The sequence below is a fragment of the Meles meles genome, chromosome 1, assembly GCF_922984935.1.
Source record: "Meles meles chromosome 1, mMelMel3.1 paternal haplotype, whole genome shotgun sequence".
In the NCBI taxonomy this organism is placed as follows: domain Eukaryota; kingdom Metazoa; phylum Chordata; class Mammalia; order Carnivora; family Mustelidae; genus Meles; species Meles meles.
This window is the reverse complement of record NC_060066.1, coordinates 2,538,804-2,556,476: the sequence shown is the minus strand read 5'-3', so window position 1 is coordinate 2,556,476 and position 17,673 is coordinate 2,538,804. Positions and strand designations below refer to the sequence as shown.

General features: G+C 64.7%; 2 protein-coding genes across 3 annotated transcripts in view; one reads left to right on the top strand and one right to left on the bottom strand.

Moving 5' to 3' along the window:
• Positions 1 to 144: 144 nt before the first annotated feature.
• GPR20 (G protein-coupled receptor 20) lies at positions 145 to 12,359 on the bottom strand. Of its 2 annotated transcripts, none has more exons than XM_046001915.1 (2): positions 12,234 to 12,359; positions 145 to 1,851 (listed from the first exon to the last, which is right to left on the bottom strand). In XM_046001915.1, the coding sequence occupies exon 2, from the start codon at positions 1,822 to 1,824 to the stop codon at positions 751 to 753; it is 1,074 nt and encodes a 357-aa protein (XP_045857871.1). In that variant the 5' UTR covers positions 1,825 to 1,851; positions 12,234 to 12,359; the 3' UTR covers positions 145 to 750. The 2 variants fall into 2 exon arrangements, with proteins under 2 accessions (XP_045857871.1, XP_045857879.1); XM_046001923.1 differs by having other exon boundaries at positions 12,229 to 12,306.
• Positions 12,360 to 12,597: 238 nt separating this feature from the next.
• Positions 12,598 to 17,673, top strand: part of PTP4A3 (protein tyrosine phosphatase 4A3) — a 48,087-nt gene continuing 43,011 nt past the window's right edge. Inside the window, exons 1-2 of the mRNA XM_046001936.1 lie at positions 12,598 to 12,733; positions 15,519 to 15,722. The gene's annotated coding sequence lies outside the window, so the exon portion shown is untranslated. The remainder of the gene's footprint in view (positions 12,734 to 15,518; positions 15,723 to 17,673) is intronic.

The window sequence follows — 17,673 nt, the reverse complement described above, 5'->3', positions numbered from 1 at the left end:
GGGGGCTTTGGGCAGATTGGAGTTGCCTCCACGGGCTGGCGCAGGGGTGTGGCAGGACGTGGGAGGGGTTTTGATTCTGATGTGGCTGTGGCCCAGCCATGGCCGCTGTACGTGCTGCTTATCCCTCCCACCCCAGATGGGCAGGACACAGCCTCAGCCCAGATGTCACAGCCCTTCCAGCAAAGGTCCGCAGGGCCGTCATGCTGTCTCACCGTGCAGTTCACGGGGGCTCTGGGCGGCGTCTTCCAGAGACCTGAACGCCTCCTGTCTGCTCACGTGACATTCATGTGCCCCGACTTTTCCTTCCCATCCTTGTTCTTCTCTCTGTGGGCGCGGGCATGGGGAGGAGGGGACGAGAGCAGGGGGAACAGAACCTCTTTGGGATTCCTAGTGCCTGTTTCTGAGGAGTCCCTTGTAGGGTGAGGACGGGCCAGGAGAGAAGCAGCTCTGGGGTGCTCCTCTGTGTTTTCAGCGGACACGGTCTGTGCCCCCGGGACGGTAAGCCGTCAGCGTCCGGACTACCACATCCCCTGCGGAACCCGAGGCAGACATTGCTAATCGACTTCAGAGCTGTGTGGCCTCAGATCCCTTCTCCAAGCAGCGTGCGGGGCAGCCATCACCAATCAATCAAGGGCAATGCAGTCGGCCCTCCCAACCCTACCCCCAGGGCAGAGCCGAGGTCTCCGTCGGCCTTGACCTGGTCTGCCCTGCCTGGTCCCGACATCTGGGCCCCTGGCAGGGTCCCGCCGACTAAGTGTCAGGCCCGTTGGCCAGGTCCTGGGCGAAGACGCTGGGGCCGGCACTGAGGATGTGATGGTGGCCCGAGCCCCGGGAGCTCTTGTGCACACTGACCATGTTGCTGCTGTTGGGCTCATACCCGGCTCCGTGGCGGCGGCAGAGGCCTCGGACGGTGGCCTGGAAGCCGCTGGTGACGAAGCAGTAGACGATGGGGTCCAGGCAGCTGTTGAGGCTGCTGAGGGTCACAGCCACGTGGTAGGCCACGAGGCTGGCGCGGTGTGGCCCGTGCGGCCACAGCGCCACGGCCACCTGGCGGGCGTGGAAGGGCGTGAAGCAGACGAGGAAGATGACCAGCACCGTGAGCAGGAGCTGCATGGCCCGCACGCGGCGCTGGCGGCCCTGGCGCAGGAGGCCCGGCCGCGACAGGGCGCACACGATGCGGCCCGTGAACGCGCTGATGACCAGCAGCGGCAGCAGGAACTCCAGCACGGTCAGCGCCAGCACACGGCAGCAAGGCCGCCCGCCGGCCGTCACGCCCAGCACCGACAGGGTCACGGCGCCGGCGGCCAGCCACACGCAGGCACACACGGCCCTGGCGCAGGCCGGCTGGCGGCAGCGGCGGGAGCCGTCGGGCTGCACGATGGCCAGGTAGCGGTCCACGCAGATGCAGGTGAGGAAGAGGATGGAGCAGTGCATGTTGAGGAAGTAGCCGAAGACGTGCGGGAAGGCGCATCGCAGGCAGCCGCGCGTGCCGTAGAAGACGGCGAAGCGCGTGGGCAGGGACAGGCCCACCAGCAGGTCGGTCACCACCAGGTTGATGGTGTAGATGACTGAGGGCGTCTTGGCCTGGGTGCGGCAGCAGAAGACGTACAGCGCCAGCCCGTTGAGCACCAGCCCCGCCAGGAAGATGAGGCCGTGCACCGCCATCAGCGCCAGCCACAGGCCGGGGAAGGCGGCGTGCAGCTCCTCGTCCAGCCGGGCGAACACGTGGAACAGGGGCTTCTCCGGCGCGCTGCCGTTGGCCTCCGCCACTGTGGCGTTGGGGGCCGCGGGGGCCCAGGAGCCCACGGGAGACGCGGAGGGCATGGTGGCGGCCGGCGCACACCGGGGGGCCTGGAAGGAAGGAGGCAGGTTAGCCCTGGGTGGTGGGAGCCGTGCCTGGAGCCTGGTGCTGCTGGGCTTTGCCTGCTTGCAGAGGTCCCCAGCATTCCCGTCTGGCTCTGAGACACCTGCCCTCTCCATCCCATGGGGTCGCGCACTTGCCGGGGAGGAGCTCTGGCCGAATGTTGGTGGTCTGAGCCCCTCCATGATGCCGCGGGAAGGAAAAACCCTTTCTGTACAGGACTGTCCCAGGACCAACAGGGAAGACAAAGGCTGCGGTGCAGGTGAGCTGTGGGTCCAAGAGTGGGAGGCTTGAACCCGGGCTCCAGGCCTGATTCCTCACTTCCTTGCTGTGCAGCCTTAGGCCAGTCGCTTAACCTCTCTGTGCTTCCCCTCCCGACCCATATGGCCGGGGCCGTGGAGCTGCCAGCATTAACTGAGCACATAGTCGGTGCTGGATAAACCACGGGGTTAGTTGCTGCCCGATTAACCACGGTTCTGCTCCAAAGAGCCCGGCCCGCGATGGCCCCGCCCGGCTGTCCCCACACCCATGGGTCACACCCCATCCTCCTGCGCGCCCATCTGTTCTTGGCTCTTCTAAGGCCGGTGGTGGGTCAATGCCGGCGGGCTAGGGTCCTCATAAGGAATCTCACCCAAGGGCCATCATCTCCCCCCCTCCCCCGACCTCCCCAGGCTCCCCGAGCTGAGAAGTGAGCACCCTTGTTGCCTGGGAGGCTGGAGAATCCTGCAGGGTGCTGGCTAGGGCCTGAGCCTGGAGCCCGGTCCCAGCAGCCGCGGGGCGGGTGTGAGTTAAATAAACGCCGCAGTCTGGCCGGGTAAGGGGCCGCCCCCTCTGTTTATGTTCCTGCGCCGCTGTGTTTAACGTACTGAGATTTATCTCTGTTTATGCGTGAAGGGTTAACAGGCCCCCACCCCCATCCCTGCCCCGCTGATGCTCCAAATAAGGGCATTTCTGGCTTTTTCTGGAGAAAGGAGAGGGCTTTGGGGACAAGCCTGGGGGAAGGGTGGGTACGTGGGACATCCCAGCCGCACAGTGCGCCCTCCCCCACCTGCAAGGGGAAAGGAAGACACTGTGCACCCTCCGCCGCCCACCATGGCCCATGGACGTGGGGTGTCTGCTGCAAGCTGGCGGGACACTGCCCACTCCCCACGGCCGCCTGTCTGGCCCTAGGCAACCGGCTCACTCCGGCAGCTTCCACCCTGTGGACTGGGGGTACTGAGCTCTGCCTGCTGGGGGCTGGGCACCAAATGTCCAGCCTGGTGGGGGGAGGCATGGCTGTGGAGTCCTTGCCGGCTAAAGGTCAAGCTCCAGTCTGGCCTGGAGGGAGGCCCGGGCAGGGCGGTAGGCCGCCTCTCTCCTTGGGCCCAGAGAGGTCTGCATGTGCCTGAGGTCACCTAGCTTTGCCTCTGGCCTCTGGGACCGTAGCCCTGGGTATCTGCTGACCCCCAAGGCTGCTGGGAGGAGTCAGAGGCTGCCTAGGCCCATGGCCACACCCACCACATGAAGGCCTAGGTCTCAGCTCTCTAGTCCTTTCCGGCTGGGCTGCCCTCTGTTTAGTACCCCAGCCCCAAACACACGGGGTCGATGGATGTGTTTGTCGAATGGTAAGTCAGGCCGGGGGTAGCACAGGGACATCTAGGGCAGGGAGAGCCGTGTTGGGGGCATGATCAGGAGCGAGGGGAGGCTGTGAGGCTGGGGCACGGGGCTGGGAACTTGGATTCCCAGGCAGTGGGGGACCCCTGCATGGCCCCAAGGAGGAGAGGGGTGCCTCCTAGCCTGTCTCCCTACTCTGAAAACAAATGAGCGGCGGTGAGGCATGGAGGAGGGCTGGGATCTGGCTCCGGGGACACAGCAAACAGTCGTTTTGATTCCCTTCCACACGCTTTTTGGTTTTCCGGTGTGTCTGTACTAGGTTCGAGTCTGTGTCACAGGGAGAGACAAATAATAAACATTACAGAACGCTTCCTCTGGGAGATAGTCCCAGGATGACGCCCTTCCAGGAAACTCCCCAGGGCCAGCCTCACATGCTGGCCGGCTGCAGGCTCGAGGTGCCAGAGGGTCCAGGCCAGGGATGGGGGCCCGGGTACCTCTGCAGCTGGAGGATGGGCAGGGTGCTCAGGACGCCCCCGAGGCCGGGCAGGTGAGGAGAGAAGGCAGTCTGTGGAGCACACTGCGCGGCCCGGCTCCAAGAGTCTGAACCCTGATCCCAATCAAGGCTGAGCCCTGATGTCAGCCACACAGGATTCCAGAAACCTCGATCCTGCCAGAGACTGAGCCCTGACTCAGATCACACTCTGAGCCCTGATCCTGGTCACACACTGAGCCCTGATCCCGGTCATAGCCTGGGCCCTCATCCCTGACTTTCTGCAGGTCTCATCTCTCGCCCTGTTCTCTCTGAGAGTCTGGCTGTCTCTGTTCCTGTTATAACCCACTCCCCTGCACACCACAGTGCTAAGTACTGGCCTTCTCACTCGATGACCCCTTTCTAGGGCACCTGTTCATTTTGCTTTGAACAATGAGGAACTCAATGGTGGGCCTCCAGGCCCAGGGCTTGGTCCGTGGAGCCAGGCCTTCTGGGCAGTGGCCTGCTGGTGGCCTCCTGAACCTGCCCATACAACACCCAGCCCGTCCCTCTCTGGGCCTGGGGAGGAGCTGGGTTGGGAGTGTCTGGCTGAGGAGCCCCCTCTATCCTCCTCCTTCTGTCCTCCAGGCCTCAGTTTCCCCATTGGTCTTCACTGTCTCCGCTCATGCTGCTCCTTGACCGTCCACTGGGACGGCTTCCCCTGGGAACCTCTGAAACTGCTCGGGTCAAGGACGTGATCCTCAGCAGGGTGTTCTGCCCAGCGACCCGCTCCCAGCACTCAGTGCTCCTGTCCCCTGGTTGCAGGGCTCCCTCCCGCCTGCCCCAGGCCCCTCCTGCCAGCTCGGCTCTCCCACTGTGCACGCTGAGGCCTCCACCCCTCCTGCAGGCCACGCGAGGCCTATGCACGATGCTTCCATCTAAGATGGGACTCAGGGCCCGGTGGGGTGTCGCCGCCAGCGAAGGCTGGAGCGCTGGGGTCCTGGGAGCATTGGCGCAGACATTGGCCAGCAGAGGTTGGTCCCCACGCACCAGCAGCCGCTCTGGGTTGTTGAGGAACCTCTCTGAGCCTCGGTCTCCCTGCCTGCCTCCCTCTCACATAAGGGCAGAGCCTTCCTCTCCCCCGTTTCTAGCGGATTCATGGTGTGGGTATGGCAAGGAGCTGGGTGCTGGGTCCCTGTCCTGGCCTCTGGGCGTCCTGCGCTCACAGCTGAAGAAGCCGGAGCTCTGGGAGGGACAGGCCAGGCCTGGAACCTGGGGCTGCCTCAGGTGAGCCCAGGGCTAGACCCTTGGTCCTGAGGGGGGACGGGGACACCCGGGCAAGCGGCCCCCTCCTCCAGTAGGCGCCCAGCACCCACTCCCCACGTGCCTCGCTCTTTGCTTGGCCTCTAAATATAGCCTGGAATGAGGGGAAAGGAGAGAAGGTTCTGCTCCTCCGTGGGGACAGCCTGGCCCCAGGCCCACCCACCCAGACTGAGGGGGAGGCACAGACCTGGCCTTCAGACTGGCCCCGGGTTGGAGAGTGAGCAGAGGAGGCCCAGGACCCGGGCTCCAGGCCGGCTCTGCCACGCCTCACCCTGGGCCCCTCTGCCTGTCAGTGAGCCTTGCTCTCTTCATCTGTTAAATGGGGTCGCTGGTGCCTTCCGCAGCCTGATGAGGGAGGCGGGGCTCTGTCCTGGGAGCCAGTCTGAGGGGGGTGGCACAGCCCTTTCCCCTCCCCCTTCCTGGCAGGGTGTCCTGGGCCTGGCTGAGGTGGAGTGGACCTCGTAGCTGGGGCCAGCTGGCCGGAGCCCTGTGGGCAGAGACCACGCCCTCATAGTGCCTGGCTTGGGGCCAGGCCCAGGGCCTAGAAGAGGTTGGAGACCAACTGTCCTGGGCTTAGGACCCGTGCACTGCCTGCTTCCCCCGCCTGCGTGGCCTGCCCACGTTCAGGGACTTTTCTGGGCAGAACAGAGAGATACAGGCTGCGCTCGGGGGGCTCAGGGTCAGCTGGGAAGACACACGGCAGGTGGGGGGCGGCTGGAGCATAGCCCATCCCAAACCTCGCTGAACACCCTGGAACAGCCCTCAGTGTCCTCGCCTGCAAGGTGGGCCAAGTTAGAAGTCACCTCTGGCTGCCCTGAGGCATGCTGGGACGTGGCACAGGATGGGCCCTGAAGGGGTTTGGTGGGTAGGAGAGGGGAGACGGGCCCAGTACGCACACAGCTGAGGGGTAGGGAAAGGGGGCCCCTTGGGAGAAGGGTGGTGCGAGGCGGCAGGGGCGCCCCGCGCAGCCGTCAGCCCCCAGGACTGAGTCCTGGTCCTGGGTGGGAGGGAGCCACAGTGTGCCGCTGTCCTGAGGGGCAGCTGGATGGCCGGGGGCACTTATCCCCACCCCTTAGGGCCTCACTCTGCCTGCCTCTTGACTTCCTTCCCTCTTTCCATTCCTGCCCGTCTCAGAGACAGTGTGTGGTCTCACAAGGAGGGGCAGGGGTCCGTCCATCATGTCTGGGCCCTCCCAGGCCCTTTGCGGGACTCAGTCTTGCCGTCCATCTGTGGGCACCTCCAGCTCTGAAATGCCGCGAGGCTTGGACATGTCCGCACCTTCTGGAGCATCTTTACCACCTGGCAGCACCGCCAGGCAGGGCGGAGGAGTGATGGTGGTTTCCCGGGGGTGGGGGTGGGGCTGGGCTGAGACCCAGGCCCAGGGTTTCCTGGGGTCAGAGGCAGCCACTGCACACCCTGGACAGGCTGGCTTAGCCTCTCTTGACCATTTGCGGGAAAAAAATCCTTCAGTGGCTTGGTCCTGTTCCATTCCCTGGCCTTGTTCTTGGGCTCCCGCAGCCCTGAGTCCCAGACTACCCCCAGTGATGAGTGAGCTGCTCTGGGCTATAGCAAATGGTCAGCCACGGCCAGCCCTGAGGACTTCAAAGGACAGCTTTCTCCCCCCTGGGGCTGTGAGGTCAAGCTGCTGCTGGCTGTCGGGGGAAGCAGGACCAAGTACAGAGACCAAGTCCTGAGGACATGGCTCAAGCGCCTGGATCCAGCCCTGCCTGAAGCTGGTATCCTGGGACTTGTCAGTTAGATGAAGCGATTACCTCCCTCTTTGGCTTATATTAATTTGAGCTGAGTTTCCGTCCCTTGTGACTAAAATAACCCTACCTATACACTCTTATTCACATGCTGTCTCCCTTCAGTTTGGATGCCTCCTCCTTCAGAGAGCCCTCCCTGGTTGTCTCAAGTAGATTTGTGGCCTCTTTTGGGTTCTCATAGCACCGTGGCTCTGTCATTGCCTGGCCACTTGTCTGGTGTCCCCACGAGTCTGTGAATTTCAACAAAAGAGAGGATCATAGATCACATTCAGTGCATGTCGAGTGAATGAGTGTGTGAATTCATGAGAGCTTAGCTTGCTCTCCTCTGAGGATGGGGAGATCACCCCAGGTTAGGCTGCTGCCTTGTGAAGCTGCTCTGAAAATAAAGGAAGTCTTTCTATTTTGCAGCCCAAATTGGCTCCCCTGAGCCCAGCCCGTGGCCCCAGAGTCTCCGTTTGGCGTGTCTTTGGCATGGCTGCTCTCTCTTGCCCCCTGCCCTTGTGGTGGGGAGCAGGTAGAAAGGGACATCTGGATTCCTCCTCTTATTGGGAGGGGGTCTGATCCATGTTTTAAAATGAGGGCACAGGACACAGAGACTGGGAGCTTCAGCAGCTAAACTGGGGTCACCCCCGGGCCTTGGGGCTTGTCCTTGGCTGGGCTGACCCTGACCTGCTTTCACATACAGAGAGAACTTGCTGGGCGTTTCCATGGGGCCTTGGGCCCTTGTGCTTGGGTTCCGCTCACCTCCACCCAGCAGACTGGGAAGCCAGGCGTCCACCTGCCAGGTGAGAACCTGAGGTCTTGGGTAGGGGGACAAGCCCCATAGTTAGCAGGGACAGAGTCCAACTTAAACCCAGGCCTGACGCTGCCACCCAGCAGCCCCCCATTCACCCATGGTTCTCCTATAGATCTGAGACCTGTGGGGTATCTTGGGTGGAGAAGATAGATCCCCAGCTGAATGCTGGCAGGGTGATTGGGAGGCAAAGGAAGGTGGGATCAGGGAAGGCTTCCTGGAGGAGGCAGTGGACTCTGCAGGTGTGGAAGCCTGCTTGAACCGCCTAGGAGGCTGAGGCCAGGAGCCACCCTCCCAGGGCCTTGAATACGGTGCAAAGTGCCTGGCCGAGATCCAACCCACTGGGAGGCAGGCTCCTGGCCAGAGGTGACCTCCCAGGCTTCCCTCCCAGGGTCTTGCACCGCTTACGGCCTCAGCCGGCCTTGGAGGAGGGCTTGGACCCAGAGTGCCTGGTGCAGGTGTGGCGGGGGGGGGGGGGGAGCGGGGGGGTGCACGGTGAGGGCGGTGCTTCCTCCCGGCCTCTCCAGGTGGGGAGACCCAGAGCCCTGCACATCACAGGCCTTCCAGAGCTTTGCGGAGACTTCCAGGGAGGCATGTGGGTAAAGGGTGATGCCCGCAGTAGGGCTGACCCTGTGAGGGACCCGAGGCCCTGCCTAGGCTGGGGGGGACCTCTCTCCAGTCTCACTGCACCTCGACTGTCTGGTGACACTCCACGCGCCCTCCCGCCCCGAGCTTTGGCCCCAGCTCTTCCTCCAGCGGACTCTTCCTTGCTCCCTCCCTCCCCGACGTTTTGCTCACCCATCTTGAGGACTTTCTGGCCTCCCTTCCCCAGGAAGCACTCCCAGCGGGAGCTTCGGAGGGTGGGGCTGGCGGGGGACGAGCTGGGGGCAGGACTCCAGCCTGTGCCTCCGCTACCGCCCGGGACAGCAGACAGCGGACAGCGGACAGCGCAGCACCGGAAGGGGTGACAGCGCCTCTTGGAAGCCTACCCTGCTACCCGGTGGGGTCCAGCCGGTCCCTTGTCACCCTCACCTGCCCCTGGTCCCAGAGCAGGGAATGCGCATCCTTGCACAGGGCACTGACTCCGTCCCCTCCAACGCGGGACGGGAGGGTGCCGCTGCCAGCTTGCTGGTCCCCGCTGCGTCCCAACAACGCCAGGAGCTGGGACCTGCCCACGGGCCCTGAGAGGGGTCCCCTCTTTGGCAGGGGTGGGCACGTCCTAACATCGTGGCTTTTCTCAAAACTGCACCCCCTCCCTGCACGTGCCCTCGCAGCTGTCCGGCTGCCGTGTGGACGCCAGTCCCGCCGCCTGTCTGCCTTTGTCCCGCTACGCAGGGTCCCCAGCGGACGGGGAGACTGGCCTCAGCCCTGGGCCAATAGGCAGCAGCCTGGAGTTTGGTCTGTGCCAGAGGCCAAGAGGGGCAGGCCCGGTGTGTCCCCGACAAGGTGCTCAGAGCATCTGCTGTGGCCCGGGCACCTGTAGGACACTTGAAATCCACAGGGCGCTTGGCAGATGAGGAAGCAGGAGCCCAGAGAGGTGAGCCACATGCCTGGGCCACACAGCATAAAGTTGGTGGAACTGGGAGTCAAACCCGGGTCTAGTGTACTTGGCCTGGGCTGGGGTGGGACAAGTGGGGGGCAGGCTGGCATCTCGGGACCTGGGGTTTGTGCACAAGGGCATGGCCAGGCCAGAGAGTACCTATGCGTGGCCCCAGGCTGCTGGTGGGTGACCCCCACCCCCGCCTTCCACGGCCCAGATAGCCATTATTGGGGAAACATCTTCCTGTTTATTTTCACGATTATTCTTGGTTTCATGGCATCCACTTTAGAACATCGCCTGCTGTTTTTGGCTGGTCTGAGCCTCTCTGCTCATTCCATCCAGGGACTGCTGAGTCCCTACTGAGGTCCCCAAGAGGGGCCAGACTGGCCCTGGGTCACCTAGCAGGTCCTAGGTGGTACCAGCCAGAATCTGGGTTCCTATCCCGGCCCGGCTCTCTCCCCCCGGCCCAGGGACAGGGGGCGCAGGAGGGTGTGGGTTGAATGCCGGGCAGAGGGGCCCCTGGGCTGCATGGGGCCTGACCCTGCCCACGGTCCGCCCTCCGCACCCTCAGCCCTGGAGAACGCCCAGGTTTCTCTGGGAGGGGTGGCTGCAGGCATGGCTGGCCCCGGGGGGCTGGGCAGGGGCTCACAGCAGCGGACCCCGCCCAGAGCTTTTCTCAGGGCAAGCCAGATCTGTCCCCGCCCCTGTCACCTGCTGAAGGCTCCGTGCACCCTCGTCCCCCACCCACACAGTCCTCCCTCAGCCCCTGGGCACCCGTCCACGAGGGAGAGCTGCGATCCCACAGTCCACAGGTTGTCTTCGAGACGACCCCTCCCTGGTCCCCGCTGATTCCTCCCAAGATGCCCCTGTTCTGTGCGTCTGGCCCGATTTTGCCCGTGAGGACACTGAGGTACAGAGCAGTTAAGTGGTGCGTCCGGGTCACTCAGCGGGGGCTGGAGGACTCGAGACTTGAGCTCTGCGCCATGGCACCCCCTGCTAACCCTGTGCCCCCGAGAGCTGACTGCGCCCATGGTGCAGACCCGGAACCGGAGGCCAGCAGCTTGGCCCGGGACGCATAGCCGGGGGTCGGGGTCAGAGGCGTGGTTAGGACCCGGTGCTTCCGAGGCATCAGACCTGACCTTGAACCCGCAGTGGTGCAGGTACAGGGGGCACGGAGGCTCCCAGGCAGGTCTGGCCCCACCCCCTCCCCGCAGCTCAGAGCTGTGGCAAGGCGGGGGGAGTCACCAGAGCAGGAGGGGCCTCGGGGCTCTGGAGGAACAGGTGTTCGAGACAGGAGGAGGGTGGCAAAGGCCCGGAGGTGGGGGCTTCTGTGCTCGGGACCCTTGAGAAGCCTGCGGGCAGGCCTGGCTGAGGGACCCCTGTGGCTTCACTTGCTGTGGGAGCCACTCCCCTGGGCGGGGCAGGGTCTGCTGAGGGAGTTCCTCAGACCCCAGTACACCACCTCAGGGAAGCCCTCCCAGATTGCCTGGCTCTCTGCTCTACCTTCTCTTCACTGGCTTTGTTTTCTGCTGCTCGCCCAGCCCCTGGCAGCTGGGTGGTTATTTGTTTCCCTGCTGGACTGGCAGTCCGTGAGCACCGCAGCTGAATAACCAGATGAATGATTTTAGAGTCTACCCTGGCCCCTCTGGGACTTAGTTTCGTCATCTGTGAAATGGGCGCGTTGAGACCCACGGCCTGGTCATCGGGTCCCCTGAGAAGAAATGAGACCAGAGCGCAGGTGCTCGGAGAACTCCGGTCCCCTCCCCACACAGACCAGGGCTCTAGAAGCAGCAGCGGTCCCCATCCCCCCCCCTGCCCCTACTCTTGCCAAGGCTCAGAGGGGCAGTGACTTGCCCGTGGCCACACTGTGGGGAAGCTACCGGAGGGGAAGAAGTGGCACCCGGGGCGGCCCTCTGTCTGGGAGTGGCCAGTCGTGGCAGGAGAGTATGGGGGCCGCAGGCAGGTGGGGCCTGGCCGCAGGGCTGTGAGCTGGTGACAGCCGCCACCACCGTCCTACCGTCCCTCCGTCCCCAGCCTTGCCCGAGGTTGCACAGCTGCTCCTTGTCTGTCCCGCCAGGCACCCTGGCCACCGGCCAGTTCCCAACCCGCCCGCCCCCCTCGGGACCCTGTTCCTGCTGCCTTTCTCCCAGGGCGCTCACCGCCAGCCGGAGCCAGGCGGGGGCAGTGCCAGCTCCGAGGTTCATGCTGGGGCCTGGGAGGGCCAGTTGCCCTGGCCTCAGTTTCCCCATGGCTGAAAGAGTGGGCAAAGCGCCAGGGCTGGAGCACAGAGCCTGAGCTGTGGGGTGTTGCGGCCAGGAGCCTGTCCACACGAGTCCCTCAACCCCTGGCCCTGCCCCGGCCTGGGGGACGGTGATGGCCAAGGTCCTAAAGGCGGTCAAGGTGGTCAAGCACCCAATCCCTTCCTTATCCTGGCCTCTGGGGCCACCCTAGTGCCTCGATGGGTGGGAAAACAGAGACAGAGCTTTGGGCACCCCGCAGATGATCGGTGAGATGCTGAGCGAATGAATGAAAACACGAGTGAAAGCCAGGGAAGGGGGGTGGGGAGCCGCACAGGTGGGGCTCTGGGGTCAGGAAGCTGCTCCCTCAAGCCCCTGCAAGCCCTCCCTTCCCCCTCCGCCTAGCCCCATCAGCTGGGACCACCCCCCCACCCCCTTGCCCTCAGGGTCTCAGTTTTCCCCTCTGTACAATGGCTCCCTCCAGGATGGGACCTCAAAGCCCTTTCAGGTCTGATCTCCCCCTCCCTGTGTCTGGGAGCACTTTCTCGGTCCCTCAGCCCCTGTGCTGCGTGCCTGGCTGGGGAGTGAGGTCACTCCAGGCACTGTCCAGCTCCGGGAGGCGGGGGACAGCCCTTGGGGGACTCACCGTACCTTCGCCTGGTCCGGTGGCTTGAGACAGAGCCGGCACAGCCCAAGCCTGGAAGACCTCGGGGGCAGCTCTGTGGGCCACTCGGTCCGGCAGCCCGACCCGCCTTCCTGGGGCCTGACGTCAGGCCCGCGCTGGGGCTCCTTTTGGGCAAAGGCGAGGGGTGGGGGCGGGGTGGGGGCGGGCTCCTTCCCGGGCTGGCCGGCCCCCTGGAGGAGCCTGATTCCTGGGCCCTGGGGGAGGGAGCCTAGAGGCGGCTGAGCTTGCAGCTCATGCCCCGCCAGACAGAGGAGGAAACTGAGGCACAGAGGGGCAGGGCCAAAGCTGCACCATCTAGGTGGGGGGGTGGGTGAAGAGAGGGGAGGGAGGGTGGCCCCGGTCCTGGCTCTCTGTCCCCCCCCCCCACCCCGCGAGCCTTGTCTGGCCGTGGGAGGCGGGAACAGCACACGGACCAGACCGGTCTGCAGTCGGAGGGACCAGTGCACACGGGCTGCCTCTGCCCACGGTGGCTCTTTGGGTCCCCAGCTGCGACTGGGTTTTCTGTGTTCTGCCTGTCCTGTGTGTGCCCGTGACCTAGGGCCTGCGCACTCGGCATCTGGGCCTCTGTTGGTGCCCCTTCATGTGTGTCCTTGGGGCACACGCACGCCTGAGTGTGTCTGCAGGCTCCGCACCAGCCCAGGGCCCATCGGGGACCTGGTGTGACCCCTGTGGGTGCTGGCCACTCTGTGGGGATGTGTGGGGTTGGCTGCGGGGGAGACATCTGGATGTGCCAGGGGCCAGGGCGATGGGGCGGTGGGTCGGAAATTTTAGTAACCCGGCCTAATGGGGGGGGGTGGCTGGGAGGGACACCCCTCCCCAGACAGACAGCCTGCCCGGGTGGTGGCTCGTGGGCAGCCTGGGCTGGGCAGCCTGGGCCGGTCGGTTTCTGCCAGGATGAAGGTTGGCTGAGGGGGGCTGCCGTGGGGGCAGGGCAGGGGGGGCTCAGAGTCAGGTCTCCGGGTCTCCTCCGCCCTCTCTGGGCTCCTGTCCCTGCGCTGCTCCTCACTCCCACTCCTCACTCGGGAATCACCCGGTACCCTCCCCCCAGCACTACTGAGCTGGCCGTGCTGGGCACTGGGAACAGGGACGCTGCCCGAGACGAGGCCCCTGGCCCCCAAGAGCTCCGTCTGGTGAGGGACAACGTTACCACCAACAGCCGGCAGGGGAGGGGCAGCGCGGGAGGTGGGCATAGGCAGCCAGGCTGGGGGAGGTGGGGGAGGGAGGGCAGAGGGAGGGAGCCCATCTGCTCTGTGGGCGCTGCCCGTTGGCTCCCGGGAGTGGAGGGCAGGGACGAATGGTGAACTGGGAGGGAACCGAGCCCTTCTGCAGGGGGTTTTAGCTGCCCTGTGGGGATAGGCTTGACCCTGAGGGCAGTGAGGAGCCATGGAAGATTCTGGGGGGAGGGCGGTCCCTGGAGCAGCTTCCCGGCTAATACAGGTCCAAGCCCGCAGGTTACCGTTGATTGTCTCCTCCCAATACTGTGCTGTCTGTCTCAGAAGGGGAAACCAGGACCCAGGAACGGGAAGGTGTCTCTGGCCCACCGCGGCCCCTGCCCCAGGCTGGCGCGGGCTCCCGGCTGGCAAGGCAGGGCACCCAGGATCTGGCTGAAGGAGTGACGACTCAGTGTTGTTTCCCTGCGAGGCAGCCTGGAGGTGGCCAGGATGTGGGCGGGGGCCCAAGGGCTGAGCCGGGGAGGCTCAGAGTTTATGAGCTGGAGACGGTCGCTGAGTCACGGGCTGCCCGGCACACACAGGCTGGTTCCCAAAGAAATCTTGGGGAGATCCTCTAGGACAAAACAAAGGCTGGCCGACTGCCTGGGGAGCAGGGCGACAGCATGGGGTCGCTTCCAGAGCCCCCACCCTAGCGAGGCTCCTCTCCGGAGGACCCAGGGGTCTTGGGGTTGTGGGGGAAAGCGCTGGAGCCCACGAGGCTCAGGGGACCCTCCCCGAGCCCACAGCACTGATAATTTCACCCTGTCCCCTCCACAGACTGGGTCAGGCCAGGGCTGTCCGTGGCTGGGTCAGGGTGGGGCTCTCCCTCCTGGTGGGGCTGTCCCTCACTCTTGCCGGGGGAGTCCCGGAATTCTGGAGCTCTGTCCCCAGTCCCCAGGACTCACAGTGATGCTCGCGATGCACAGCGTGTCCTGTCACTGCTGGAGTCTGCCCTTCTGAGGGACTCAGCCAGAAAGAGCCACTAAGCCGCTGAGTGGACAGGGGACACTTGGTGACAGGAAGGTCCTGTCACTTGCCTGGTGCCTGCGGCTCCAGACCTCATTCATCCTTCCGAGTGGTCCTTGTCTTGGTGCCACTCGACGATGTAAACAGAGCTGGGGCTCTGGCCGCATGGCCTGCAGCCTGCCAGGGTCGGGGACGCAGGTCGGCCCCCGGGAGGACTCTAACTGCCAGAAGCTGTACGGGGCGATCCCTGGGAATGACCTGGAGAAGACGGGTGATGGCAGGAGCTGGGTGAGAGGTCCCTCGGGGAGGCCTCGGGGCCCTCCTAAGGGGCCCATGGCCACATGTCCCTTCTGTGCTCTGGAGCCCCGGGCAGGTGCCAGTCCTCCATGGCGAGGGCAGGGCGGTTGGGGTCTTTCTCTTTCTTAGGGAAAGGTGACCCGAGTGTCCGAGGTGAGTGTGTTGGGAGATTGAGAATGGGGGGCCCTTGGGCAGCCCTGGCTTCAAGCCTGGCTAGACCGTTCTCTTATGCTCTCTGGCCCTAGGTGTCTCCCCAGAACGTGGGGACAACGTGGCCCGTGAAAGGCCTGCAGGCCAGGTCCCCTTTGTTTCAGGAAGGGCCTAGCCCTGCTGTGCCCCAGGGAGACTCATCCCCAGCAGGTGCAGGGAAACGGGCCGGGGCTGGGGACTCACCGCAAGCCCATAGCTTCAGCCCATAGAGCAGGAGAGCCAGAGACACGAGGCCCTCTGGAGGGGAGTGAGGCCCAGCTGGGGCAGAGTTCTCCAAGAGAGTGAGGACGGGGTGGGCTGGGAGATGCTCTGGGAAGGAGGGACCCAGTTCAGGCTGCGCAGCTAGAACTTGGCCACAACCCGCCTCCTGGAGAGGCGTCTGGGCACTTAACAAGGGCCGGTGCGTAGTTGTCATGGGACCGCACCCCGAAGCCCTGGACCTGTCCCGGGTGACTACTGGGACCACCACCCCTGGGTTCCCCCCCAGTTCCTTGGGCCACTGTCCATGCCCCATCCGTCACCCACGAGCCCCTGGGACCTCATCTTGTGCTACCTTTCTTTTTACAGGTGGAGAAATTGAAGTCTAGAGAGGGATAGAGACCCGCGCAAAGCCACACAGCGAACGGGTCCCTGCAGGTGCGGGGGGACCTGGGCCTGGGCGTTCAGTCCGCCCTCAGACTCCTGGGCCCTCAGGCCACCCAAGAGACCAGGCCAGGGTCGTTTGACCTCCCATTAAACTCGGCGTCTGGGACCATGAGAACAACCTTCCTCGTGAGTTCAGGGAGACTGTGGCCCTGATTCTCGGTGGGACACAGGGTGGGGGTTTGGTGCCGGCAGGGCTCCTGGGGCCCCGTGGAGCAAAGGGAAGGACCCCGTGAGGAAGGGCAAGGAGGTGCAGAGGTGCTGGGCTCGTCTGTGAGAAGGCTGAGGTGCAGCCCCGGGTCTCAGAGATGTGGGTCCAATCCAGGAGGACTTCCTGGGGGAGTCTCACCCAGCCCCCACCGGGCACGAACACAGCAGTCGGCCCTGCTCCAGCCCCCGCACGCACGCACACGCATGCGTGACACACGGATGTGCACGCACACCTTGTCTAGCCTTTTGGTCAACGTCCAGTCCCCTTGGGAGCCCGTGCCGGCCGCCCGTGCACCCCCGCCCATGCACCCAGCCCGTGCACCCAGCCCGACCCGGGTCTTGGGTGGAGAAGACACTTCAGACGACGAGGAGATGTCTCGGGCGGCACCGAGCCTTTCCTGGGCCCGACCTTCCAGCCGGGCCTGCCCGAGGGGCAGGAGCTCCTCGTTGGCCCCGCAGGCCCTCCCAGGATTCACCCCTGGCTCTGCTGGGCTTGACGACGGAGCCCACTGAGTTGGCCTTACCGTATAGGTGAGCGAACCAAGGGGGGGGGGGCTCTGCTTCCCAGCTCAGAGGCTGCTTCAGCCCCCTCTGAGCCTCCCCATGGTCTGGACAGGTGCTCCTCCTCCCCCCGCCCAGGGCCTACCCCCTCACCTGTTACTAACCCTGGGCCACAGAGGCCATCCAGGACCAACTCTGAGATGCCGGGAGAATGACCAGTTTCCCCTGGGGCAGGGAGGACGATGGAGCTGGGTTGCTGGTTTGGGGGTGCCCCACTCCAGGCCTGTGGCTGGACCAGCTCATTTCATCTGCCCCATCCCTGCAGGCAGAAGAGGCTGAGTCCCCCTGTCCCTCTCCACCACCTCCCCTGGCTCTCCCAGTGCTCCTGAGGACTCGGGATGGGGAGATCTGGTGCTGGTTGCGGCTGCTCCCACTGCCTTGGGACCTTCTACACCCCGGGGTTGAGGAGGAGGCAGAACTTTTCAGTCTGTCGGGGGCAGGGGCTGTTGGGACGATATGGGCTCCAGGGAGAGGTAAAAGGAGGCCTGAGCCCCTGGGCCTTCCCCACAGCCTCCTGAGGTCTGGGGACGTGGTGGGAGGTTCTGGAAAGCCTGTGCTGCCATGCAGCACAGCGGCAGTCGTGACCCTGTTCCGATGACCCCCGCTGGGCATGACCTGTGGTTTGGAAACAGTGGTCCAGGGGTCGGTCACTCAGCCGTGGACCTGTTTGTGGAGCGGTCGCCGTGTGCCGGGCACATGCTGTCCCAAAGCATTTCCGGTGTCCACCAAACAGCCTCGGTGGGGAGCACCCTTGTCCCATCCTGGTTGGCCAGAGAGGACCCTTGAAGTCCCCTGACCAAGGTCACAAGCTAGGAGGGGATGGGGCTGGGCAGAGCCAGCAGAGAATTCGCTCAGAAGCTTCGGGAACCCACCCCAGGCCCGGGGAAGAAGGCACTACCCCGGCGCAGACAGTGCTGGGTCTGAGGGGGCTGGTAGGTCCACGTGCCTTTCCTCGGGCAGCGGGATCCCCCAGGTTCTGGAGGCCCAGGGCCAGGATTCCCAGCCCCCAGGGCTGGGTGGGGCTGTGGCTCCCTCGGCAGAGCCAGACTGGCCAGCCCAGGCCAGGAGCCGGCTGTGGCCCCCGCAGGGCCTCAGGACCTGCTTTCCATTCCAGCTCTTCCTGGCCTCTGGACGGCCCCGTGGGACCGGAACTGCCGTGTCTGTGTGTGTCTGCGTGGCCAGCCGGGCTCTGTGGGCGGCCCCGGGAGTGCAGGCTCTACTGACCTGAGCTGCCTCGCTGGCCCAGCTGTGGGAGCAGGGACCGTGAGGGGGTGGTGTCCGTGCAGGGGCGCTGCAGCTGCCGTGGTTC

Bases quoted from the DNA above. Each gene is read 5' to 3' on its own strand.
- GPR20 (XM_046001915.1), bottom strand. From the start codon at position 1,824: ATGCCCTCCGCGTCTCCCGTGGGCTCCTGGGCCCCCGCGGCCCCCAAC.